This window comes from Sus scrofa, chromosome 8, assembly GCF_000003025.6.
Source record: "Sus scrofa isolate TJ Tabasco breed Duroc chromosome 8, Sscrofa11.1, whole genome shotgun sequence".
Lineage (NCBI taxonomy): Eukaryota > Metazoa > Chordata > Mammalia > Artiodactyla > Suidae > Sus > Sus scrofa.
In genome coordinates, this window is record NC_010450.4 from 1,115,001 (window position 1) to 1,141,210 (window position 26,210).

The 26,210-nt window shown below is 49.0% G+C and overlaps 1 protein-coding gene across 3 annotated transcripts in view; it reads right to left on the minus strand.

Annotated features, from left to right (window-relative positions):
• Nucleotides 1-26,210, minus strand: part of POLN (DNA polymerase nu) — a 125,202-nt gene that overhangs the window by 41,664 nt on the left and 57,328 nt on the right. For all 3 annotated transcript variants that reach the window (XM_021100921.1, XM_021100920.1, XM_021100922.1), the window contains 3 exons: nucleotides 13,032-13,089; nucleotides 12,043-12,120; nucleotides 10,638-10,752 (listed from right to left, as the gene is read on the minus strand). In XM_021100921.1, the coding sequence (XP_020956580.1) occupies nucleotides 10,638-10,752; nucleotides 12,043-12,120; nucleotides 13,032-13,089 (251 nt within the window). The remainder of the gene's footprint in view (nucleotides 1-10,637; nucleotides 10,753-12,042; nucleotides 12,121-13,031; nucleotides 13,090-26,210) is intronic.

The following is a 26,210-nucleotide window of genomic DNA, read 5'->3' on the forward strand; positions in this document are numbered from 1 at the left end:
AAGTGATTCTACAGCCCATCTGAAAAACAACCCAAGTGAGACGTCCTGATGACATTAGGGAGGTGGACAATGAGGGACGGTGGTGGCGGCCGACAGGGAGCGCGCCGTCCTGACCCTGCCGCAAAGCAGCCCCACAGCCCGGGGCGCAGGGAAAGACGCGGCCTGCCACCTGGCGTGTCCCGGCGAGGCTAAAGGCTTACTTCATATCACACATGAAAATAAGCTAGAGACAACATAAGATGAAAGGAAGAGGACACACATGTGCAGCAGAACGGGACGGAAAGCCTAGAGGGAGCCTATGGCTCGTGGGCCCTGGTGCTGGACAAAGGGCCGCCGGGGCGCAGGGCAGACAGGCCCACACACTGCGTGGGACGGCTGGCTTGCTGGGGTGGAAAAATCAAATTAGCTCTTTGTTTTCATGTATCATGAAATCACAAAATCTGAGTCCAGGTGGATTAAAAGCCTAAATATGAAAAAAAAGAGAAAATCTTTTTTTGTTTGTTTTTGTTTTTTGCTTTTTAAGGCCACGTGTGCATCACATGTAAGTTCCCAGGCTAGGGGTCCACTCGGAGCCATAGCCACCAGCCTACACCACAGCTCATGGCAATGCTGGATCCCTAACCCAGTGAGCAAGGCCAGGGATCAAACCCGCATCCTCATGGATACTAGTCACGTTCGTTAACCACTGAGTCATGATGGGAACTCCCAAAAAGAGCAAATCTTAAGTTAAGACAAAGAAGAATGTAAGTTCCCCAAACAGAAGAGTGTTGATAAAAATACACAAACAATATAAATTGTAAGAATGACTAAATGATCAAGTAGTCTACAGCATAATTTTAAAAAATCCTCTGTGCAATAAAGCATCACAGAAAGCTAGGAGACAACTAAAAATTATACACTGGGCATAGAAAAGAGAAATAACGTAACATCCAAAACGTTGGAAGACCCTCTACCAGCCATTAAGAAAACCCAGTAGAAAACGGGAGTTCCCGTCGTGGTGCATGGTTAACGAATCCGACTAGGAGTCATGAGGTTGTGGGTTCGATCCCTGGCCTCGCTCAGTGGGTTAAGGATCCAGCGTTGCCCTGAGCTGTGGTGTAGGTCGCAGACGTGGCTCAGATTCCTCGTTGCTGTGGCTGTGGCGCAGGCCAGCGGCTACAGCTCCGATGAGACCCCTAGCCTGGGAACCTCCATGTGCCTCGGGTGCTGCCCTAGAAAGTCAAAAAGACAAAAAGACAAAAAAAAAAAAAAAAAAAAAAAAAAAGACAACGGGGCAGAGGGTACAAACAGATCATTTCTAAAGTGGAAACTGGAATGGCTAATTAAGAGAACCTTATTAATCCTGTAGAATGCAAATAAAGATCACAGGACATCCCTTGTCACAGAGCAGACTGGCGAAAATGAAGTCTGACCGTACAGAGGAAAGACAAGGACGGAAGAGACAGGTTCTGGCAGGCGGAGGGGGCAGCCAGACTGAGCAAGGGGGGCATCGCGGGCCTAACCTGCCACGGAGCTCGTGGAGGCGGAGACGCTGGCCTTCAGGCAAAGCCCACTCCCTGGGGCTCCCACGCTGGCCTGAGCGCCGCACCTCGGGGCTGTGCTTCCACCTGCCCACGAGGCAGGCCCAGAACCCGTCTGACTCCAGAGAAAAGGAGGTGCGGAGAAGGGACGGGGGCTCCCGACAGGCAGCCCGTCGTGGGCACGTTGTCCGAGAGCTTTTGAACTTGCTAGCGGCCTTCTCAGGGCAAGTGACGAGGGCTTATTTACAGCAGCCTGTCCACGACTCAGACATATTTCCCTCAGTGGAGTCACTTCTTTTAGTAAAATACACGTCACTTAAGATCCCTCACTTCAGGCATGTTGAGACACCTGAGCGGCACTGAGCACAAGCACCCTGTTGATAACCGCGAGTTCCTATCTGGTGCCAGAACTTCTTCATCACAGACTGAAACTCTGCACCTCATTTCCATCCACTTTTCACTTCAATTAAAAATACTGATGACTTTCGCCTTTTGTTCCTCCTGAGACACAATCCACGGTCCGTGAAACTCACCCTTTTCTGAGGAACAATTAAATTCAGTGGTTTTTCGTACATTGGCGCGTGCTCTGTCATCATTACTAGTTCCAGAACACGTTCCTGACTCAAAAAGGAACCCGATGCCAAGTGTCCGTCGTGCTCCGCTGCCTCCCCGAGGCCTGGCCCCCACCAACCTGCGTGCGGCCCGGAGCTCGCCTGCTCTGGACGCGCCGCCCGAAGGGCACCCCGGCCTCGTTCAAGCAGCCTGTCTTCTGGGTTCACCTGCGTCGGAAGGCCTTAGGGCTTCACTCCCTCCTGCGGCCAGCAGTCCACGAGGTGGATGGAGCATGTGCTTGCTCATCCGTTTAGCACCGGGCGGTTTCCAGCCGCGGGCTGTGGTGAACCTCGCCTCAAGTCTCGGGGGGGACCTGTCTCACGTCTCTTGGCTGTACGCCCAGGGGTGCAAATGCTGGGTCGTAGGTAACTTTATGCTTCATTTTGTTGAGGAGATGCCCAACTGTTTTCCACAGGGGCTGCGTGACTCAATCCAGGAGCCCTGAGTGTGTAAGTACAACTCTGGAGGGAGATCTCGTTGGAGGCCCTGCTGTCCCATCAGACCACGGGAGCGTGGCAGTTGCATCTGTGGCCTGGGGAGGAAGCGAGCCCTGATGGCACATTACGGTCCTGGGTCATGGATCAGGGCTGTCCACTCCTTGGCCTCTGGCCCGACTCAGAGCCCCAGCCAAAGGTAAGCCGCTGCTGCCACTTCCTTCCGTTTCCCCAGTGGCCTGCCCCTGTCACCTGCTTGCCCCCACTTAGGTGTGGTGATGCCAGGCGGGGGCTGCTAAGGCCACAGTGATCAGACTGTCCCCCCCGCAAAACGTGCACACGCAGGGTAGGCTCCCGCACGTGCCCCAAGCAGCGACCACTCACACATGCCGGGATCAAGCCCCCGACCTGGCCCTGGGCTTCGGTCGTGTGACCCGCCCGCGGCGTTTCCCCGTGGGTGCTGCAGGACGTCTCAAGCCCACATGCTCAAGACTGGACACTTGCTGCCACGGCCGCGCCGCCTCCCACCTGCCTGTGCCCAGCCCAGCAAAGCCGCTCGCCCAGCAGGCTGCTCATCCTCCACTCACCTGCCCCGCTCCCCACGGCTGGTGTCGTCAGTTCGGCCCCTGCCGGCTCTGCCACCCCTGCCACCTTCTCCCCAACAGGAGCCAGAAGATGAAACAGCCCCAACAACAGCCACACCGAAATCACACCGGAGGCACACACCTCCTCATTGAAAACCAATCGGTTCTCGTGAAATATGGCACGTTAGTCGGACACGTCTGTCCCCAAGACTCCACGAAAATGGAGCAAAGGTGTTAAAACGGATAAACGGAGAGGAAAGGAGAACAGGAGGCGCTGTCAGCAGGGAGGCGGCTTCAGCAACAGGCGAAAGGCTGGGGGGAGGCCCCTGCGGGGCGGGGAGGGGCGGCCCAGGGCCGGAGAGCGAGGGGGCGAGCAGGCGAGGCGCATACACAGAGCGGGCAAGCACCTCCGCTGGGCCTCGGCGCCCGTGGCCCCCGCGCCCCCGTCGGCACGACTCACGCCGGGCAGCTGCTCCCCGGGCAGTAATGACGATGAACAAAGGGACCCGGAGAGTTCTCTAGGAAAGCGACCTCTACACTGGGTGCTCGGGGCCCCAGGGCGCTGTGCCCAAGAGCCGGTCACTCGGAAGGGAGGTCCCCAGGCCGACACTCTGCTCTGACCCTCCATTTACCGCCACACCCTGAAGGATGACCAGGCAGGCACAGGGACCCCGCTCTGCCCGCCGCCGCCGCCCCTCTGAAGCCAGAGTGGACATGCCCCCTGGACCCTTGGGTGGCTGAACTTGGCAGCCCTCAGCCCCCAAGACCCCTGGACTTCGCAGTGTGCTGCCGTTCTGTGAGAATCGTCACCAGAGACTCCTGTGATCTTGGCAGGTTGTCTTGTTGACTTCACCGGTTTTTTGCCCCGGGAATATCATGCTAGAGGTGGCATGTCTGTGTCCCTGACTGACACAAGTGAGACGTGGCCGTTAAATACGGAAAACGTTACTGGCAGTCTCCTCTTCCAATACACACAGCATCGGTTAAATAAAACCCACGGCTGTCAGATGAGTACTTAACAAATCATATCAGAGTCCGTTTTTCACTTCAATTAATATCCCCTTACTCAAGCATTAATTTACATATATAAATATGCTACATATGTGGGTCCGTTTTTGGACTTTGTTCTTTTGTTTTATTTTTATTTTTGTCTTTTCTAAGGCCGCACCTGCGGCACACAGAGGTTCCCAGGCTAGGGGTCTAATTGGAGCTGTAGCTGCCGGCCTACACCACAGCCACAGCAACACCAGATCTGAGCCGAGTCTTCAGCCTACATCACAGCTCACGGCAATGCCGGATCCTCAACCCACTGAGCAAGGCCAGGGATCGAACCTGCAACCTCATGGTTCCTAGTCGGATTCGTTTCCATTGCACCAAGACAGGAACTCCTGGACTTTGTCCTTTTAAGTTGATCTATCCTACTCTGTATTATACCACTATGTTCTATTAATTGAGGCTTTTAAACTTACTCTTTTATTTATTTGCTTTTTAGGGCCGCACTTACAGCATATGGAGGTTCCCAGGCTAGGGGTCTAATCAGAGCTGCAGCTGCCGGCCTGCACCACGGCCACAGCAACTCGAGATCTGAGCCACGTCTGCGACCTACACCGCAGTTCACAGCAACATGGGATCCTTAACCCACTGAGCAGGGCCAGGGATTGAACCCGCATCCACCACAACGGCAACGCCTGCCAATTTGTCTTCTAACCCTATTCCAGCTCGATAGTGAAGTACTCGTTGCCTTACGTGTACTAAAGACCTTTAAAACGTAAGAAAACTCTCAAGGTGCTTCTGCCCCAGGCTCCCCACTGTGGGGTGTGCAGGGAGCTTGTGGCGCTCAAATGCTGGAACTCGGCCGCTCTGCCCCGCGCTCTCTGGGGGCAGAGGTTGGGGGCTGCCCCCCTGGAGCCACCCAATTCCCAGCACCTCGGTGGGGAAGCAGCCACAGGACCCCAGTGCTCAGGCAAGGACACTTTCCTCTCCGACAGGAAGAAGAGTTAGTAAGTCCTTCCCCCAGAAGTGGTGACGCTTTCTGCTGGTGGCCACGTCAGCCAAGTGTACCCGGGGCCCTATACACCCGCCCGTGGCACTGACCTGCTGCCCAGAGAGCGCCGAGCCTACTCCAACTCAGTCTCGAAGCAGACAGCACGCGGTGTTTCAGCTCAGCTTGAACAGAGACACACCCAAACGGTACCCCTTTGCCGCAGAGTAAGGACAGGCGAGGCTACGCTCGGAGGCTCACACGATCCAGGGCTTCTTTCTTGTTGGCACTCCGTGCCCACCATGGGGCAGCTGGGGCTCTGCATTCCGTGACTCAGGGAGATGGGGGGGAACCACGTGCAGCTGCTTCCAGCCTCCGCTCAGCAGCGACCCACGTCCCTTCTGCTTACAGTCCATCAGCCAGAGCAGGTCTGATATCTAACGGGCAGGGACGCCCATCTCCCCTCAGAGAAGGGGACTGGCCCCCATACCATCTACCACACCTGCCTCACGAGGGGCATCTCGGAAAGGCACCCGAGAAAGGCCTTCAGCACAAGAAACACAAATATGCTCTGCAGTGAAAAATGATTTTTTTGTTTCAGTCTGAAAACGCTGAGTCGAAGGCACAACTGATAAGACCTGCTTTTCATCTGCCTCCTGCAAAAGTTTTAGGAAACCACCTCATGGCACATATGTGGCACTTACTGTGAAGGAGGCCACCTCCGGGAAAACGCTGGAGCTGGAGGCAGTGGCGCTGAGGCTGGACCTGCTCTGACGCGCGCCCGTGGGCAAGGCCCAGCGCTCTGGGCATCAGGCTTTCATCCATCATGTCCCAGCTTCACAGATGATCTCTGAGACTTCTTCCAAGTCTCCATTTTTATATATAATCCACATATTCTCAAAGGTTTTTTAAGAAAATTGTGATTCTCTGAAACCGTTACTAAGTATTTCAGATACAACATCGAATTTCCATTTTGCCTTTTGTGTTTCAAACAATAATGCATTTACATGAGATAAACATTTTTAAGAGTGTACTTGATCTTGCTGCTGTTTTTTGGGTTTTTTTTTTACCATGTGCTATTCTAGTCTTCTGTTTGGAACATAAAAATCATTTCCAAAGCAACTAATTATAGTATAAGTCACAAGTGCTGGATTACTACTGCTGGTAGGAAATTAGAAGCAACCATCATGCAAATATTAAAAGCTTCTTATTTTTGAAGTTCTCCTCCAAACTGCTACAAGATAATAAAATGTAGGAAAGATCTATACAATATCCAGTGCAGAAATGAACTTCTCAAGTTGACTTTATGAGTGATCAGCTTGACGTGAATCTGGAGAGAATTATTTTCTGCCTGGTACGTTGTACGTTTCCCCAAAGTCAGTGGAGCACATTCGCGTGGATCTGTTTCCAGCTTCTTTTTTGTGTTCCACTAGTCTACGTGTCTGTCCTCCGCCAAGGTCACACTCTCTTACCTACGGTATATTCAGTCTTAATATTAGGCAGTGATTCCTCCCACTTTATTCTTTGTCAAGATAGTCTTAGGTATTCCAGGTCTGGGCATCTTCATTTAAATTTTAGAACAAACCTGTCTCTGTCAGAGGAAACTTGCTTGGGCTGTAACAGGGCTTGCGTGCAGCGTGTGGGTCAATTTAGGGAGAACTGACACACTGACTGCGCTGAGTCTTCCAGTCCACGAACACGGCGTGTCACTCCATTTACCAGATCTTCTCTGATTTCTTTCATCAGCATTTTGCAGTTTTAGGCATATAGATCCTACACATATTTTGTTAACTGAATATGTAAGTATTTCATTATCTCCGGAGTGAATGTAAGTGGTACTACATTTTTGGGGGGCCATGGCCATGGCATGTGGAAATTCCTGGGCCAGGGATCGAATCTGAGCCATGGCAGTGACCTGAGCCACTGCAATGACAATGCTGGGTCCCCAAGCTGCTTCGCCACAAGGGAGCTCTGATACTGTATTTTTCATTCAATTTCTCTGCAGCAATGCAATTGACTTTTGTGTGTTGCTATTGCCTTGCGACCTTGTTAAACTCACTGATTAGCTCCATGAGTTAAAAATGTTTTTTTCTTGTACCTACTTTGAGGCTTAGTACATAGACAGTCATCACACCCACAAACAGAGACGGCTGTATTTCTTCCTTTCCAATCTGCATAACATGTATTTCTTTTCCTTGCCTTATTCAGTGGCCAGAGCTCAATCTGCAATATTGATGAGTTGTTACTGATCTTCGGGGGAAAGCATTCGGCCTTTCACCATCAAATACGCTGTTTGGTACCTGCAGGTTTTTTGTAGATGGTCTTTCTTGAGTTGGGGTTGTTCCCTCATTTCTAAATTTGAGAGTTTTTATTATAAATGGGTGTTGAATTTTGTCAAATGCTTTGTCTGGGTCAATCGATAGTCTTACGACTTATTCTTTGGCTTGGTCATGTGGTGGACTCCACTGACTCCATTCCAAAAGTTAAACCATTGCCCACCTGGAAGAAACCCTCCTTGGACAGGGGGGATAATTATTTTCAGATATGGTTAGATTTGGTTTGCTAGTATTTTGCTGAGGGTTTTTTTTTTTTTTTTTTTTTTTTTTGTCTTTTTGCTATTTCTTGGGCCGCTCCCGCGGCATATGGAGGTTCCCAGGCTAGGGGTCCAATCAGAGCTGTAGTCTCCTGCCTACGCCAGAGCCACAGCAACTCGGGATCCGAGCCGCGTCTGCAACCTACACCACAGCTCACGGCAACGCCGGACCGTTAACCCACTGAGCAAGGGCAGGGACCGAACCCGCAACCTCATGGTTCCTAGTCGGATTCGTTAACCACTGCGCCATGATGGGAACTCCTTGCTGAGGGTTTTTACATCAAGGTTCGGGAGAGATATTGGGGTGCGTGAGGTTTGGTTTCATTTTATTTTGCTTTTACTCTGTCTGGTTTCGGTGGCAGGGGCCTCTCGGGATGACTGGGAAGTGTTCCTTCCTCTTCTCTCGCTGGGAGAGGCTGTATACAAGCAGAGTTAATTCCTCAAATGTTCGGTAAAATACTCCATGGAAGGTGTCTGGTCCTGGAGATCTCCTTTTCAGGAGCTTTGAAATTAAAAATTCACTTTCTTTGGCGTTCCTATTGTGGCCCAGCAGGTTAAGAACCCGACTAGTGTCCAAGGGGATGCGGGTTCGACCCCAGGCCTCACTCAGTGGGTTAAAGAATCTGGTGTTGCCACGAGCTGGTGAAGGTCTCGGATACGGCTCGGATCTGGCATTGCTGTGGCTGTGGCTGTGGCTGGCAGCCGTGGCTCCGACCTGAGCCCTAGCTGGGAACTTCCCTATGCCATGGGTACAGCCCTAAAAAGACAAAAAATAAAAATAAAAAATTCAATTTCTTTCATGGTTTAGGACCATTCAGATTATCTATTTCATTATCCTTGGGTTTTGACAGTTTGTGGTTTTCAAGAAACTGATCCATTTCTTCTAAATTGTTGAGTATTTGAGCAGGAAGTTGTCCGGACTGTTCCCTTCCTACCCTTTAGGTGTCCGCAGAATCTGTACGAATAGCCCCCGTTCCATTCCCGGTGCTGATGATTTGTATCGTTTCTATTTTTATTTTATGTGGGCTCAGTTTATTGATTTTTCGATTTTTCAAAGAACTGACTTTTGTTTCATTGATTTCCTCGCTTTTGCGTTTCCAATTTCACGGATCGCTGCTCTCATCCTCACTCTTTCCTTCCGTCCTCCTCCGCTTTCTCAGGTTCCTCGAGGTGGAAAGTTAGGTCCTTCGTCTGTGGCTTTCCTGGTTTATGATGTAAGCTCTTAGCGTGGCACACACCCTCCTGGAACTGCTTCAGCTGCCTCTTTTCCTGAAACTTTGGCGAAAATGTTTTGCTCTCCTGCTTGGTCAGCAAAAGCCAGAGTGGCTTTGGCCGCACTGAACAAAGCACATGTTTGGAGCTGTGCATACAAGCGCTCACCTGGAATCGCAGGTAGATTCCTTCACTCGCTGGAAGGAGCACGTCCAGAGCACTGGTCCATGAACGCACTGAGGGGGGCCCCAAGCTCAAGTGCGAACCAGATGAGCAAGACACGCTTCCTGCCTAAGGAAGAACCATCTTCTAAGACCTTCCACGCCTCTGGAGAGAGGGCAGGGTGTTATTAAATCCATCATGTGCCTTCAAAATTCTCCGTCATCTTGTATCCTTACTGGAGAGGGACCGAACAAAGTCCACAATTTTAAACATTAAACACAGAATTATTACCGTATGACCCAGAAAGGCCACTCCTAGGTATCCACCCAAGAGAAATGAAAACGTAAATCCCCCAAAACACTCGTACACGAGTGTTCACGACAGTGTTATTCCCACAGCCGAAAGGTGGAAACAACCCACTGCCCACCACCGACGAGTGGGCACGTAAATGCAGCAGCCTTGGTTTGTTTATACGGAGCATACAGAACAGAGCACTCATCTGACAGAGGAGCACTTGGCCGCCCAAGGGATGGGGTATTGAGACACACTCCGACACTGTGGGGTATCGAGGAGCCTTGAAAACACCAGGTCCAGGGAAAGAAGACAGCCACGGAAGGCCACATACTGTGTGACTCCATTCACGTGAGACGTCCAGGACAGACAGATGTCTAGAGACAGAAAGCAGACTGGTGGTTTCGGTGGGGGAGGGAGCCGGGGCGTGACAGCTGCTGGGGACAGGGCTTCTCTTAGCGTCGTGGAAAGGCTCCAGACTTAGTGCTGATGGCTGCAGAACTTGGTGAATGTACTAAACCCACTGGACTGTACCCTTCAGAAGGTGAGTCTGACGGTGTGTTTCAAAGGACGAAGCGGCGTGCGCCTGGGGGGAGGCGCTTGCCGGGAGCAGGGGCCAGGAGAGGCCGGGCCATGGGGCAGCCAACACGCCCTCGGAGCAGGGGCAGGGCGGCCGGGCAGGGTCTGAGCCTGCTCCCGCTGGCCTTGGACCTCAGGGCCAAGTGCTGGCTGAAGAAAGGCCATCATGGTCTTAGGGGGGGAGGCGTTCCAGGCTTTGAACTGAAAGAAGAAAAGCCTACGTGGGAGAAATGAAAGTTTATTTTAAAAAGCAGGAGTGAGCCAGCAGTGAGGAAGACAGAGTGTAGGCTTGTTTGTGCCTCGACTGTACACGAGGGGCCAGCGGGGCTGGAGACAGGATTTCCACGCAGGTTGCCTTTAGGCCCGGGGCTCTGTCTTCCTAGAATCGGCACTCTGTCCGGAGGAAACATGCGACTTTGACTTTTAATTTTTCGATATTTCTATCACTTTCTTTAGCAGTCAGCTGCTTTTCCAGTGCTGAAGGGCAGTTGTTTCTCTCCTAATTAGGAAACTCTTGACATCCTAGTTATCTACTCTTCTTTTCAAAAAGATCAACTACTAGAGGACAATATAATTTCTTGTGAAAAGAGGTTTGCAATAACTTCAGCCTTTTACAATCATGTCAGCCTTCCCCCAGATCTGATAAGAGTACGAGCTCAGATGTCTTACCATTGCGAGGTCAGGGCAGAAAATACATCGTCTCTTTCAGGCTCCTGGAATAACTTCAGAAGTTCTGGATCCCCAGATAAGTGTGCAAGAATGCGCAATTCAATCTGTGAAAAGTCTGTTAGCCAGAGTTCTGCATCAGTTCGGAATCTTCCAACAAGGTCCCTCATTGTGCGACCCGCCCCCAGGGGCCCCTCCATCTCCCCTCTCCACCTCCCATCTGCAGGGTCCTTTGGCCTCAGGGCTACTGGCCGTCCCGTGTCTTGGACAGAAGAGTCTGAGAGACCTCTTCTGGGAGGCTGGCAGTGCCTCCAGGGTGGGCTGGATGCGATCATCAGCTCACCTGAACGTCAGAATGTTAGAGAGGCCCTGCTCTGCACAGGCTGTGCGCTTGGGATAGGCTAGTAAACAAACGGACAACAACCCCTTCCCACGTGGAGCTTTTTTTGTTTGTTGTCTTTTTAGGGCCACACCCACAACACTTGGAGGTTCCCAGGCTCGGGGCCGAATTGGAGCTGCAGCTGCTGGCCTACGCCACAGCCACAGCGACGCCAGACCAGAGCCGATCCACGGCAATGCTGGATCCTTAGCCCACTGAGGGAGGCCAGGGATCAACCTATGTCCTCATGGATGCTAGTCAAATTCGTTTCCCCTGTACCACAGCAGGAACTCCCCATGTGGAGCTTATACTTGAGAAGAAGAGATGATTTGAGTGAATTGTTTGCTCTGTTAGAAGGTGAGGAGTGAAACGGAAAAGGCAGACCAAGAGAAGGAGGTTCAGGGAGTTCCCTGGTGGTCTAGGATCCGGCATTGCCGCTGCTGTGGCGCGGGTCTGATCCCTGGCCCGAGAACTTCTGCATGCCCTGAGTGTGGCCAAAAAACCAAACCAAGCCAAACCACACCAGACAGACAAAAACAGCTTGGAGAAGGAGGTTCAGGAGTGAGTGTGTGTGGGGAGGGGGCTGCTGTGAGAAGAGGAGTCAGTGCACACCCCGTCCAGAAAGTGGCATTCGAGGGGAGGCAGGGGCTGAAGGAGCGAGCAAGACCACGTCTGGGGCAGGGGCTCCATGCAGGGCCTGGGGGAGCTGGCGGGCCGCTGGAGGACAGCCGAGTGGCCGGCAGACCGCAGCCAGTGAGCCAGGCTGAGCGCCACGGTGCTGAGGAGCGGGGAGGAAGGAGGGCAGACGAGGCGGGACCGGGCAGGGAACTGGGGTCCAGAAAGGGCCAAGAAGCCGGGAAGCAGAGCTGTCCTCATTTACGATGAGAACAGGAAATATTTGCCTCAGGATTTATTTTGAAGCCTGCGTTCCATAAGCACCTTGGGATTATCCCATTTCTGAGTATTTGAACTGCAGGCCACACAAGTGGGCTCCCGTGGCGCCGTCTGCCCAGCACGGCCTGCACACACCTGCTGCTAGGAAGCTGCGGCCTTCGGGCGACACGAACAGCGACCGCGCGGAGACGGTGAGGGCGTCGCCTGCTTCACCTGCGGCGAGATTCCCAGGGCACCCGGTCAATCGGTCCCGAGCGGACGCGCGGCCGTTGCTCACACGGAGCGAGGTTCGCATCGTTCTAAAGCCGAGAGGGCCCGGCTTCCTGACTTTTCTCGATATTTCGAATGTCATCTGAAAGCGTCCTCTTACTACTGGCGGTAAAGGACTTTCTGCCGAGAGAGTTTCCTGCTCGGTCTGGAGCTGTTACTGAAAACGGCGTCCACCGCTGACGAGAGAGGGATTCCGCTCCAGGAAGAGCCCCCGAGACGCTCGGGGCCCCAGCGGTTAGAGGCCCCCCTTCGGGGAAGCAGCCGCTCGGAGCGCTCCCCCGAATGTACTTCAGGGCCACAGGGGCCACGCTGCCGAGGGCGTCCCGAGTCTTTCCAAGCCCGAGTGCGTGGCCTTGAGAAAGGTCGGCTCAGCAGGCCTCGCCCTTTGGCTGTGGCCTCAGAAGCAGGTCTCTGGGAATGGGCCAGGACCCCACCTTTGCTCGGACCTGAACTTTCTCTTTTTTGGAAATGTACCCATCGGCATTGCAGGGGAAAAGCTTAAGAGAAGAAGGGCGTTACTATGCTTTTATCAACATTTCCAGTAATTTTCACACTTTAATAAAAGCCAGTTCTGTTGTTGCCTGTCTGCTTTTTCTTTATTGGGAGGTTGGTGGGGGACAGATGGTAGGAGGGGAGCTGCTTCCCTTATATAATTACCATCTATTTTAACTTATAAATGGCTACGAGGGAGGCACCGTATCACTGTAGCCGTGTTTTATTGTTCAATGCATATTTAAATCCTGGTCATGCAACGACAGAAGAGAACTTCGGAAAAGAAAAGCAATTACAAACGCTTCTAGGTTTTTTTTAAAGGGATACCCAATACTCTAGCAAAATAGGAAGCAGTGTGTTACCTTTAGCATTCCGAGGTGCAGTTATCTGAATTGGGTGCTTGGAGATGCCCTGGATATTCTGTGAAGAATATGAGGGAAATTGCTTCAGCCGAAATATCTACTCTTAAATTTATGTGTCACTTAACGGTATTTAAAATGTGATACATTTTATTACACATTAACAAAAGAACTAATGCTAATGTAGTATGCATAAATGTGTGAATACTTAATACAATTAATACCAAAACATAATTTTGGTGGGTACCGCTAAGTTTCAGCAAATGTGAGAACCATTCTTTTTGCCTCTAGCCGGCGTGACCCTTACATAACTGTGCCCAGGAATTCTTCTATCAGCAGCCTGAATTACGAGCTCAGTTACCTTTAATGCTCCGACACAGTAACCCGCTACTGCAGATCTCTGTGAAACCCGTGTACTGCGCTTTCCTCTAGAAACAGACCTTAGGATGAGTATTGGATCTCTACACTCTAGCCGAGGCTATGGCTCTCGGCACTTGGTTCCAGCCTCCGTCTTAGTCCTTGCTGGTTGTACCAATTCCACACGATCCCTACCAGAAATTTAAAAAGGAAAGCTACTTCCTAACTCATTTTATGAGGCCAGCAATGTCCTAAGAACAAAACAGCGAAGATATTTTAAGCAACTACAGACCAATACCCCCCATGAATATAGACACCAAAAATCCTAAACAAAATATGCGCACATCAAATCCAGCAACAGGATACTTCACCATGACCAGCTGCGGTTAACCCCCCAAATCCCAGCCTTGCTCGTTCGACATTTGAAAATCTATCAACGTCATCCACCATGTCAACAGAATGGAGAAGAAGTCACACAGTCGTCTCAATGGAAGCAGAAAAAGCGTTTGACAAAATTAAATATCCGTTCACGATAAGAGCTACGCTCAGCAAACCAGACGTAGAAAGGAATCCTTTAACATGACCAGGAGAGCCTGTGACAAACCGAAAGCTAACTTCATCCTTGATGGTGGAAGAGTCAGCGTGGCCCCTCAAAATCAGGCGCAGCAAAGAATGCCCTCCCACCACTTCCACTCAACACAATAGAGGAGCTCCTAGGCGCACGACAGGGCAAGGGAAAGATAAAGAACAGCATACAGCACAGAGGAAGAAACAGAATGGTCCTTAATTCACTAAAGATGTAACTGTATACGTAGACCATCCCACGGAAACCACACAAAAGCTTCCCAAACTGATACCTGAGTTGACCAAAGTATCAACACAAAGTCAATATACAAAGATTGAGAGTTCCCACTGGCTCAGCAGGTTGTGAACCAACCAGCATCCATGAGGATGTAGGTTCAATCCCTGGTCTCGCTCAGTGGGTTAAGGATCTGGTGTTGCCGTGAGCTGTGCTGTAGGTCACAGACGCAGCTCGGATCCCATGCTGCTGTGGCTGTGGCAGAGGCCTGCAGCTGCAGCTCTGACTCGACCCCTAACCTGGGAGCTTTCATATGCCGTGGGTGTGGCCCTAAAAGGAAAAAAAAAAGGTCAATATAAAAGAAATCAATTCTATGTATACATAGTATAACGAATAATTGGACAACTGGACATTGAAATTAAGTTTGAAATGCTATGCATAATAGCACTCAAAATATTCAGGTATAAATCTGTATGTTGAAAACTACAGAATCTTGATGAAAGAAATCAAAGAAGCCCTAAATAAATGGAAAGATACACCATATTCATGGGTTAAAATACTCAATATTAATGTCACTGACTCACAAACTGATCTAAAAATTCAACACAATTCCGATCAAAATACCAGCAGGATTTTTCATAGCTATCAACAAGTTGATTCAATAATTTATGATCATAAATAGAAATGTAAAATGCAAAACTTTAAAATTTTTAGAAGAAAACGTAACAGAAAGAGCTTCGTAATCTTGTATTAAAGAGCTGTTAGATACACATCAGCACGGCACATAAAAGAAAACAACGAGAAACTGGACTCCACCAAACTTTTTTTGGCAAATTTCATTTCGTCACCATGTTTCCTTGGGCACCTCTTGGCTGCGGCGGTTTCTCAGATTCTCTTACATTTTTATGACCTTGTTTTGAGGCGTATTGGTCAGGCAGAATAGCCCTCACCTGGGGCTCGTCATTCCTCTCGTGGTTAGACTGGGGCTCTGAGTTCTGGGAGGAAGAGCACAGAGGTGAAGTGCCCTTCCCATCTCATCACGCCAAGGGCGCCTGCTACCAACATGACCTATCACTGCTGATGCTGGCCTTGATCTGAGGTGGTGTTTGCTAAGTTCTCCACCAAAGGGCTACTTTTTAAATTCCCCCTTTCTTTTCTATTATTACTTTTTTTTTTTTTCCGCTTTTTTAGGGCCACACCCGCGGCATGTGGACGTTCCCAGGCTAGGGGCTGAATCAGAGCTCCAGCTGCCGACCTACACCACAGCCACAGCAACACAGGACCCTTAACCCACTGAGCGAGGCCAGGGACCGAACCCGCATCCTCATGGTTCCTGGTTGGATTTGTTTCCGCTGCGCCAGGAGGGGAAGTCCAACAGCGATAGATCCTTAGCCCACTGCACCACGCAGGAACTCCCCCCCATGCCCTTCTGGTGTATTCTTGAGCCCAACCTGCAACTCCAACTCTCACCCCTGCCCACCGACACGCTAACTACAGCCAAACCAAGCTTCCTGCAGTTCCTCCAGCGCAGCATGGTCTCTGTCCTCCGCGGTGAGCCTGGCTCCCCTTCACCTACTTAAGAAAAATGGTGTAACTGACATAACACTGTACACAACGTGCGGATTCGATACTTCTATATATTGCAAGACGACCACTGCAAAAAATCCAGTGAACTTCTGTCACCATACGTAGTTACAAAATCTTCTTGTGATGAGAACTTGCAAGGTCCGCCCTCTGAGCAACTTCCAAACAGGAAAGGCAGCGCCGGCCTCCGGTCACCATGCCGCACATCCCATCGCCCCGGCCTGTTCACTTACAACTGGGTATTCCCATCTTTCCACCCTTCACTCATTCCGCCCACCTCTCCCCCACTGCTTCAGGCAACCACCAATCCGTTCTCTCTATGCCTGAGTTTGGTTTTGGAGTGTTTTTTAAAAAAGACTCCACCTGTAAGTATTTGTCATGTGTATTTATCCTCCTATCAGATTTATTTCACTCAGCATAATACCCTCAAGGTCCATCCATGGGTCACAAACAGCAAGATTTCATTCTTTGTATAACCGAATGTTATATTGTGTGTGTGTGTGTGTGTGTGTGTGTGTGTGTGTGTGTGTGTGTGTGTGTGAGACGCCCTCATCCTCTGACTCTGAGACGCTCCAGGCTCATCTTGGTTGTTTCCGGCCCCAGGCCTAAAACCAGTCTTGCTCAAGCAGGGCCGGTTGCTCTCACTGGAGATGGTAGCAGACGCCAAGATCTGGGTGCGAGGCGTGCTCTTTGCTCTGGGCCCTCTCAGCTGACAGCAAGGATGACTGTGTGTGTGGCTCCCCTGTGAATATGCTCGTGTCCGCGACTGCTTCTCTGTGTAGCCGTCTGTGTCTGCTTGAAGGCAGACGCCAGTCCGCGCTGCTGTCTCCAGGTCTAACCCATCGCCATGTGGACCCCTCTAGCCCCTCCACTGCAACACGAGAATCTGCTCCCACCATCCACCGTCGCCTACGTAACTGTCCAACTCGTGCACGCAGACAGCGGACTCAGAATTGTTCACCCATGTCCCTGTAGGAAACCACGTGACCAACTAGAGCCCAGTGATTCTGAAGCTCAGATGCCTCCTGCACGTGGGCTCCCGCCTTGGAGTGCCCACCTCACAGCTCGCCTCTGTGCCCGGGCAGACCCCCACCGACGCGGGGGTCCTGTGCTTCCACGCCAGAGGATCACTGGGCCAGGGGCCACGGGAACTTTCCAGCTCCCCCTCGTGCCCCTGGGGCCATGGAGACTTGGTGGGGGAGAGCCACCTCCGGCTCCCTGCCCCAACGGCGAAGCCCACCCTGTCTCGGCCTGGAGCTGCCGGGAAGACGGCCTCCTCCCAGGCTTCTAGGCTGGAAGCCAAGCCTCATCCCCAGACAGCTTATGCGGGTCTGGCCCCTCCTCTGGCTCTGTCCCCAGGGCCCAGGTCGGAGCCCTTTGGGGAAACTCGCTGATGCTTGCCTCCCTCTGGGCACACCCCCCGAGCCCACGGGGAGCCCCGGCCTTCCTGTGAAGGGGACCTGCCCATACCACGTACCTCGCACACCTTACATTATAAACTCCGCAGAGCTTGTTAAGCTCTGAAAACACAAGTCTCCGAGTCTTGATATTTGGGGAGCTTATGAAGTTAAACCAAGCCAGACACTTTTGAGCTTCACTTCTCCCGTTTTCTTTCACAAGTTCTGCGCTGAACGGCAGAGCTGAGCGCCGCCGACTCTGTTCTCAGCCGCAGCCTCTCTCCTTCTGCGGAGACAGAGGCCTCGGCCCCACTGAGCAGGCGGTCTCGAAGGAGCAAGAAGCGCTGGGAATGAACGCACAGGGTTCAAAGCTATCCTCTGCCACCGAGCCTTTTGTTTCACTGAAGCTGCCGATAAAGGAGCCCACGCTTACTCTTCTGGGAAGATGGGGGGACCCTCCCTCCTCCCCGGCCCGCACAACTAAAACTCTAACCACGACACCAACGCTCTGCGGGTGGACAGTAAGGCAAGCGGCCAGGGCCCACAGGACCAAGAGGAACACGGTGGCGAGGCCCAGGCTGCTTTTTGCCTCAGTCTCAGACTGGGTGTGGAGAAGCCAGGAACACAGACCTGCGGGTGGCCGCGGACCAAAAAGCCCCACAAAGGCCTGTGCCCTCGAGCAGGAAGAACACTTTTATTTAGATAGAACTGTACTGTTCCAGTCAAATACTACAGAAAAGAACTGTGGTTGAGTTTAGCAAGTTTAGCAAGAACCTCCCTCCCAAGTTCATCTCGGTAATTTTCCACCCACTCCCCCTGCCCATCGGCTATAAATCTCTGGCTGTCTTTGTTGAACCTGGAGTCAAGTACAATCCCTCTCCTCTACTGCAATGGTCTTGAAAAAACTCTTCCTTGCCTGTTCAACTCTGTCTCGTGCATTTGTTTCTTTGACAAAATACAAGACATCGAAATGTGTGGGATACAGCCAGAGCTGTGCTGAGAAGGAAATTTCTCTAACACAGATGTGAGAAAAAAAGAAGACTCAAAGCAATAATCTAAGTACCTAGAAAAAGAAAGCAAAAATAAAACCAAATCAAGCAGAAGAAAGGAAATCATAAAAAAAAACAGACATCAATAAAATTGAAAACAGAGAAAAACCAATGAAACAAACAGCTGGTTTATTGAAAAATGTCGACAGTACTGACAAAACTCTAGCTAGACTGACACTGAAAGAAGACACAAATGACCACTGTCAGGAATGAAAGCGGGGACATCACTACGACGCCAAGACGCGAAGGAGGGGATGCTAGCAGACCACCGCACAGATCAGTCTCACAAGCCAGACAAAATGGGCCGACTTCTCAAAAAGCACAGACAGTCGAATCCACCCAGTATGAAACCGATGACAGCAATAAGCCCATATATATTAAGGAGACTGAACTCATGATCTTAGAACTCTCCAAAAAGAAATCTCAGGCCCAGATGATTTTATTAACAAACTCTACCAAATATTCAAAGAATTAATATCAGTTCCACACAGTAGTCTCCAAAGATGCAAGAGGAAGGAACACCTCCCGTTTCTTGAGACTAGTATTATTCTTATACCAAAAACCAGATGAAAACAGATCAATATCCTTCACGAATAAACACACAAAAATCCTTTTAAAATACTAGCACATAGAATTCAGCATATATTTTAAAAAATATGATGCAGAAAATGCACTCTTAGGCACTTATCCCAGAAAAGTGAAAACTTAAGTTCACACAAAAATCTGTATATGAATATTTACAGCAGCAGCCAAAACCTGGAAACAACCCAAATGTCACTCAAAACTAAATTACTGCTCACACCTAAGGGCTTCAGGGGGTGATAAACTGCTCATGGGAAACTTAATATCTTTTTTTCAAAATATCCGATATTTTAAATATATTATTTTTAAAAAGTAATAATTTTTCTCAAAATTATAAAAAGAATCTCCTATAGAACATCTAACGGTTCAAAATGTCCTTAAGAAGACTTTTTTTTAAAAAGGAATACCGGGAATTTCCCCTGTGGCTCAACAGTAACAACGCTGACTAGCAACCGTGAGGACGCGGGTTCAACCCCTGGTCTCGCTCAGTGGGGTAAGGATCTGGCATTGTCATGAGCTGTGGGGCAGGTCACAGATGTGGCTCAGATCCTGTGTTGCTATTGCCACGGCATAGGCTGGCAGTTACAGCTCCAGGTCAACCCTAGCCTGGAAACTTCCATACGCCATGGGTGTGGCCCTAAAAAAAGAAGACAAAAATAAATAAATAAATAAATAAATAGGAATTTGTACGTACGTATGTACGTATGTATGTATTTTGGGGTTGTGCCCACAGTATGGGAAAATTCCCAGGTCAGAAATCGAACCCATGCCACAGCACCAGCCAGAGCTGTTGCAGTGACGATGCCGGATCCTTAACCTGTTGAGCCACAAAGGAACTCCTTAAGACTCTTAACTGGAAGAACCCATTCATTTATCCAGCAAAATACTATATTATGAAAAATGCTAGTTCTTTACACACACAAGCTCCAAATAATTAATATGTCCATGACATACAGAAGATCTCCCGTGGCACAGTGGGTTAAAGATCTGGTGATATCACTGCAGTGGCTATGTAAACTACTGGAGGAAATTCCTTTACCTAATAAATATAAGCTGTAAGAACCAATGCTGTGTATTCTTCCCTGAAATGTTTCCCTGCCAATAATACGTTAGCTATATTTAGCACTTGATAACTAAGATTTAGGTCCCCAATTTTATTCATTCCTTCGAAAACATTTAGCGACGACGCTGCTCTTTCTGGGATAAAATGCTGATGCAACTCAAGGAATCTACAGCAGAGGAGGGGAATCTGCGGGGCAAGCGAGCAGGTGACACCGTAGGTTAAGCAGAAGGTGCCCTGGGGACGCACATCTACAGGAAACTCACTCAGATTAAGATCCTGTGAGAATAAACAAACGGGCCAGCACGCAGAACTGACAGCCTAGAAGCAGGCTCATGTATTTACCAAATTCATACACCACAGATGCATTCCAAATTACTGTAAGCTATCATCGGAATAGTACACTTTAAAAACTCTAAGATGGAAGGATAGAAATTTGGGGTAGACAGAGGAAGTCACTTGGGAAGAACACTCTTGGGAAAGGACAAACAGGGACTCCGAATGTACCCAGGGAGTGATCAAGCTCTTCAAGGGACGACGGACACAGAGAAGCTCATGATACTGGCTCCAAACCCTTTCCACAGGAAAAGCCTGACTGAGCTTTGGGAGTGGGGGCTGGGGTGGAGGGCGTCAAATGAGGCTTCCGAATGGACATGTCCTCTGGGGTGAGGCCACAAGGACAGGCGGTAACCAGGCAAAGAAGGCTGGGCTGGAGGAAGACGTGCTCAGGGATCTGGGTCATCTAAGCAGAGGCGACGAGGCAATGGCTCAAAGACAAGGGAAGGCACGAGGGGTCAGGGGCTCCCAAGCCACGAGTGACCGCCCACAAACGACAAAACCGTAGTCTGGCTCTGCCTCAGATACCAAAAAGCTCGTACAAACGTGCTAACAAAATACTGGACATATATTTAGAAAAATGAAGAAAACTAAGGGGGAAGAAAAGACTCACAAAGGAACAAAAGCAAAAATTCAGCTAAATAATGGCTAGATTTCAACATTTCCAGCCAAGACCTTTTAAAAACTGTTAACATTAAAACATTTTTTAAAAAACCCTAACCTAGAAGAAGAGTGAGCACTCTGGATAGGAAAGAATGCGTGATGATACAATGTCAAAGGTCAGGTATTCTAAATGACAAAACATTGACAAATTCAGAGCCAGGACCGGGGCAGCACTGCAGTGAAGCAGAGGCCTGGACAAAAACAGGTTCTGCGGCTGCGGAAACACTAGAAGGGACGTTCACAGCCACTCTGATAAGAGGTATCGGATGCTGAAGACATGGTAAGAACGGGGCTCCCGGCGAGTGCAGTGAGAACAAAGGCGGCTGGTACCTTCCCAGGCGCAGGTCTTTGTGAAAACCACGCCAGCTGTGAGGCGCGTGAGCGCCGCCAGGCACGGCCTCGGGGTCTCCGAGTCAGGGAAGGGGAACTGAGGCGAACAGAGGCCTGGCGGCCGCAGGCCCGAGAGGAAGGCAGGAGAGGCCGCGCGGGCAGGGTCGGGCCACACTGTCAGCACGCTGCAGTCTCGGTGAGGCCCCAGACCCGGCGACCCTGAGACGCTGGAAGACGCTTGGGGGGGGTCACACATCCAGTTTGCCGTTCAGTAAAAGTCAGTAAGAGCGCGGCCCGACCACGACGCAGGCGGAGCCGGGCCGGAGATGTGTCCGCGAAGCAGGCAGGACGGTCCCGCTCTCGGGGACCTCGCGGACCAGGGCGGCAGCCAAAGTAAAGAGGCGGCTGAGCAGTGTCACGGGCAGCGCGACGGCCGCTAGACTGAGGCCTGAGACAGCAGATGCTGACCGACGAACTGGCCCAGGCGGAGGGAGCAGAAGCCATGCAGGCCTCGGCCGGATGGAAAAGCACCGGATGGGAGCTTCCCTCTGCACCTGGGACGTAGCCAGCTGCAAAGACGCTGCCCCCGCCCTAATGATGAGGAGAGACACATAATCGACGAAATCGCCACCTCCTTGAGCCCGAGAGACTCGCGCATCCAGAGAGAACAGAGAGAACGGATCTGCGTGTGCGGGTGAGGAAGCTGCCGGGGGCGCCTGGGGACAGGCCGCCCAGAGGGATCAGCAGAGCGGGCAGCACACTCCCCAGGCCAGGGGGGGTTCTTGTTCCCACCGGCCAGTCTCGGCAAGCTCTTAATGCTGGGAAACAGGCGGAAGACTCCGGCCTTGGCTTGGGGGTGGGGATAATGAGCCTTCAGTGGGGCACTTCGCTGGACCTGCCCAACGCATCCTAAAAGGAAGACCGGAAAGGCAGCGACCGTGGCCAAGGAACTTAACACGACTCGGAACAAAGCTCAGGAATATCTACAAGACGCCAAAAGGTCCATCACCTGACAACGCAAGATCCACAGTGTCTGGTATCCAAACAAAGATCATCACACGTAAAAAGAAGCCGGAAGATGGAGGCGCAATGAGAAGAATCACCTACTGAAACTAAACTATATTGGACACAGACGTTGAAATTATAGACAAGGACATTAAAACAATGATTACAACTGTATCCAATATTTTAAAAATTAAGTAGAGACGTAAATGGCATAAAAAAGATCCAAGGTGAATTTCCAGGAATGAAAAATGTGATGTTTAATATGAAAAAGACACTCAGTGGGATCAACAACAGACTTGAGACCAAAGAAAAGATGAGTGGACTATCGGAAATAATAACAGAAAGAAAAAAATCCAAGGAAAAGAAGAAAAATGAGTTTCAGTGCTCAGATGCAAGTGCCCTAATATATATAATTATAGCGGACTTCCCAAAGGAGAGGAAAGAGAAGGAGGAACATAAAAAGTGAATAAATAACCAGCAATAGTTTTCCAAATTTGATTAAAACTATAAATGCCCAGATCCAAGAAACTCAAACATAGAAACATGAAAAAATTACACCAAGGTGCATCATAATCAAATTTCTCAAAGGTAATGATTACGACTAAACCAGCCAGAAAAAGAAAAGGCACATTACAGCTGGAAAAATGAAGATAATGATGAGAGTAGGTTTCTTAGAAAAACGATGTGAGAAGAGGGTAATGTAACATCTTCAAAGTACTGAAAGGAGAAACACTCAACTGATAACTTTATACTTCGCAAAAATGATATTTAAAAACAAAGCTGAAATGAAAATATTTTCAGACCCCCTAAAGCTGAAAGAATTATCAACAGCAGACCCACATTATAAGAAATGTTAGGGGTGCCCTTTAGGCAGAAGAAAATGATACCAAACAGAGATATGGGTGCACTCAGGAGATGAGGAGCCCTGAAAATGTACATGGGCAAATACCCAAGACTTTTCTTATTATTTAAATAGACTTAGAAGATAAAGACTATTTAAGCAAAAATGAAATATACTGTAGAATTTATAACTCATACACACAGTACAATAAAAGACAACCACAGCATAAAGGCCAGGAGGAGAAGCGGAACCCTGCTAGTGCAAGGTTCTTATTCTACATGTAGAATGATAACAGACTGGGAGGAATTCCATTTGTGGCTCAGCAGAAATGAACCCGACTAGTATCCATGAGGACACAGGTTCGATCCCTGGCCTTGCTCAGTGGGTTAAGGACCCAGTGTTGCCATGAGCTGTGGTGTGGGTTGCAGATGTGGCTTGGATCCTGTGTTGCTGTGGCTGTGGTGTAGCCGGCAGCTACAGCTCCGATTCGACCCCTAGCCTGGGAACTTCCATATGCTGCAGTTGTGGCCTAAAAAGCAAAAAGGAGAAGGAAGGAAGGAAAGGAAGGAAGGAAGAAAGAAAGAGAGAAAGAAAACAGACTGTGACAAATTGAAGATAAATCCTGTAAACCTTAAATTAACCACTAAAATAACAAAACAAAGAATCATAGCTAATACATCAAAAGAAGATAAAAGAATCTTTAAAAACTTAACCCAAAAGAAGGGAGGAAAATTGGAAAGGGGAACAAAGAATAACTGGGATACATACAAAACAAAGAGCAAGACAACAGATTGAAGCTAACCCTATGAATTATCACATTCAAGGTAAATGGATGGAACATCCCAACTAAAAGGCAGATATTGTCGAAATGGATAAAAATGCAAGACCAGTTATATGCTTCCTAGAGTGAACGTACTTTACATATAATGAGACAAATAGTTTAAAAATAAAAGGGTGGAAAATTCCATGCAAACACTAGTCAAAAGAAAACCGCAGTGGCAATTTTAATATTAAATGACGGTTTTATTATTTTTATTATTTCTAAAATTATCTTTCATCTATTTTATTAATTTCAAATTAATATTTTAATATGAGACAAAATATATTTCAAAGAAAATAAATATTACTGGGGATGGATAAAAAAAGTCATTTCATAGAAATAGAAGGGTAGAATCAACAGGACATAATCCTTAATGTTTCTGCTCCTAATAAAAGAGCTTCAAATACATGAAGCAAAAACTACATGGTGACAGAAGAGACAGACTGCAAAGAGAAAAAGAAAATTCCACAGACGTGTGTCAGACCTCAGTACCACCCTCTCAGTAACTAACTGAGTGACAGACAGAAAACCACAAACGTGAACAGCACCACCAACCGACTGGATCCGCCTGGTTCTTCCACAACGTCCCACCGTAAACTGACAGGACACACATCCTTTGCAAGTACACGTGGGACCGCTGACCGAGATACACCATTTTCCGGGCAACGAAAGTCTGCACAACGTTAAAGGATTCAGGTTATGCAGACTATATCAGAGTATATCCTTTGATCATAGCGGAACGAGATTAGAAATCATTAACAGTAAGACAACTGGAAAATCATCAAATATTTGGAAACTAAGTAACAAACTCCTAAATAGCCCATGAGTTACAGAAGACACACTAGAAAGCTTTTTGAACTAAATGAAAATGAAGATACAACATATCAGAATTTACTGAGCACCAGAAAGCAATACTTGGGGGTAAATTTATACCACTAAGGGCCTGTATCCATCAGCTGTGGAGCCGCCTGACCGACCACTGATCATTTGGGAATATCTGAATAGTACCACGAAGGCTCTGAAAACTCAGTGTATACTGGAATCACGGGTCATGGAAGGCAGGTCACAGCTTAACCAGGTTGATTGCCTACTAAAACAAAAACACCAACATTTTCATGGGATTTCTTTCTTTTTTTTTTTTTTTTTCAGGGCTGAACCTGGGCATATGGAAGTTCCCAGGCTAGAGGCTGAATCTGAGCTACAGCTGCCAGCTTATGCCACAGCCACAGCAATGCAGGATCTGAGCCATGTCTGCGACGTACACCACAGCTCAAGGCAATGCCGGATCCTTAACCTACTGAGTGAGGCCAGGGATCAAACCTCAACCTCATGGATACTAGTCGGATTTGCTTCTGCTGTGCCATGACGGGAACTCTTTTTATGGGATTTCTCAACAATGCCTAGGATCTCACCGTGCAATATTCCAAATGCCTAGGATATAACCCAAAGTTACAGAACACCTGAAGAATCAGGAAATCCTCAAATCACATCAGAAAAGACAAGACAATAAGACACTGATGACAGACACTGAAGGTAACACACAGATGGAAAGATATACCTGTTCTTAGATTGGAAGAATCAATACTGTTAAAATGACCATACTACCCAAGGCAATCTACAGATTCAATGCAATCTCTATCCAAACACCAATGGCATTTTTCACAGAACTAGAACAAATAATTTTAAAATTTGTATGGAAACACAAAGGACCCAGAATAGACAAAACAATCTTGAGAAAGAAGAACAAAGCTGACTTTGCACTATTCTACAAAGCTACAGGAATCAAAACAGTATGGTACTAGTATTCCCTGGTGGCTTAGTGGTCAAGGATCCAGTGTTGTCACTGCTGTGGCTTGGGTTCAAACCCTGACACAGGAACTTCTTCGTGCTACAGGCATGGCCAGAAAAGAAACACAGTATGATACTGTTACAAAACCAGACATAGACAAAGGAACGGGATAGCGGGCCCAGAAATAAACCCACACATCTCTGGTCAATCAATCTACGACAAAGGAGGCAAGAACATACCATGGAGAAAAGACTGTCTCTTCTATAAGTGGTACTGGACAGATACAGGAATGAAATTAGAACATTCTTTAACACCACACACAAAAATAAGTTCAAACATACTGAAGACCTAAGTGTAAGAAAGCACTGGAAGAACACTTTTCCCCTGCACCTACGGCCTGCAGAAGTTCCCAGGCCAGGGACTGAACCCAAACCACAGCGGCAACCAGAGACACTCAGTGGCAATACCAGATCCTTAACCTGCTGTGCCACAAGAGAATTCCAGCAGAAATTTTTTTTTTGTCTTTTTGTCTTTTCTAGGGCCACACCCACAGCATATGGAGGTTCCCAG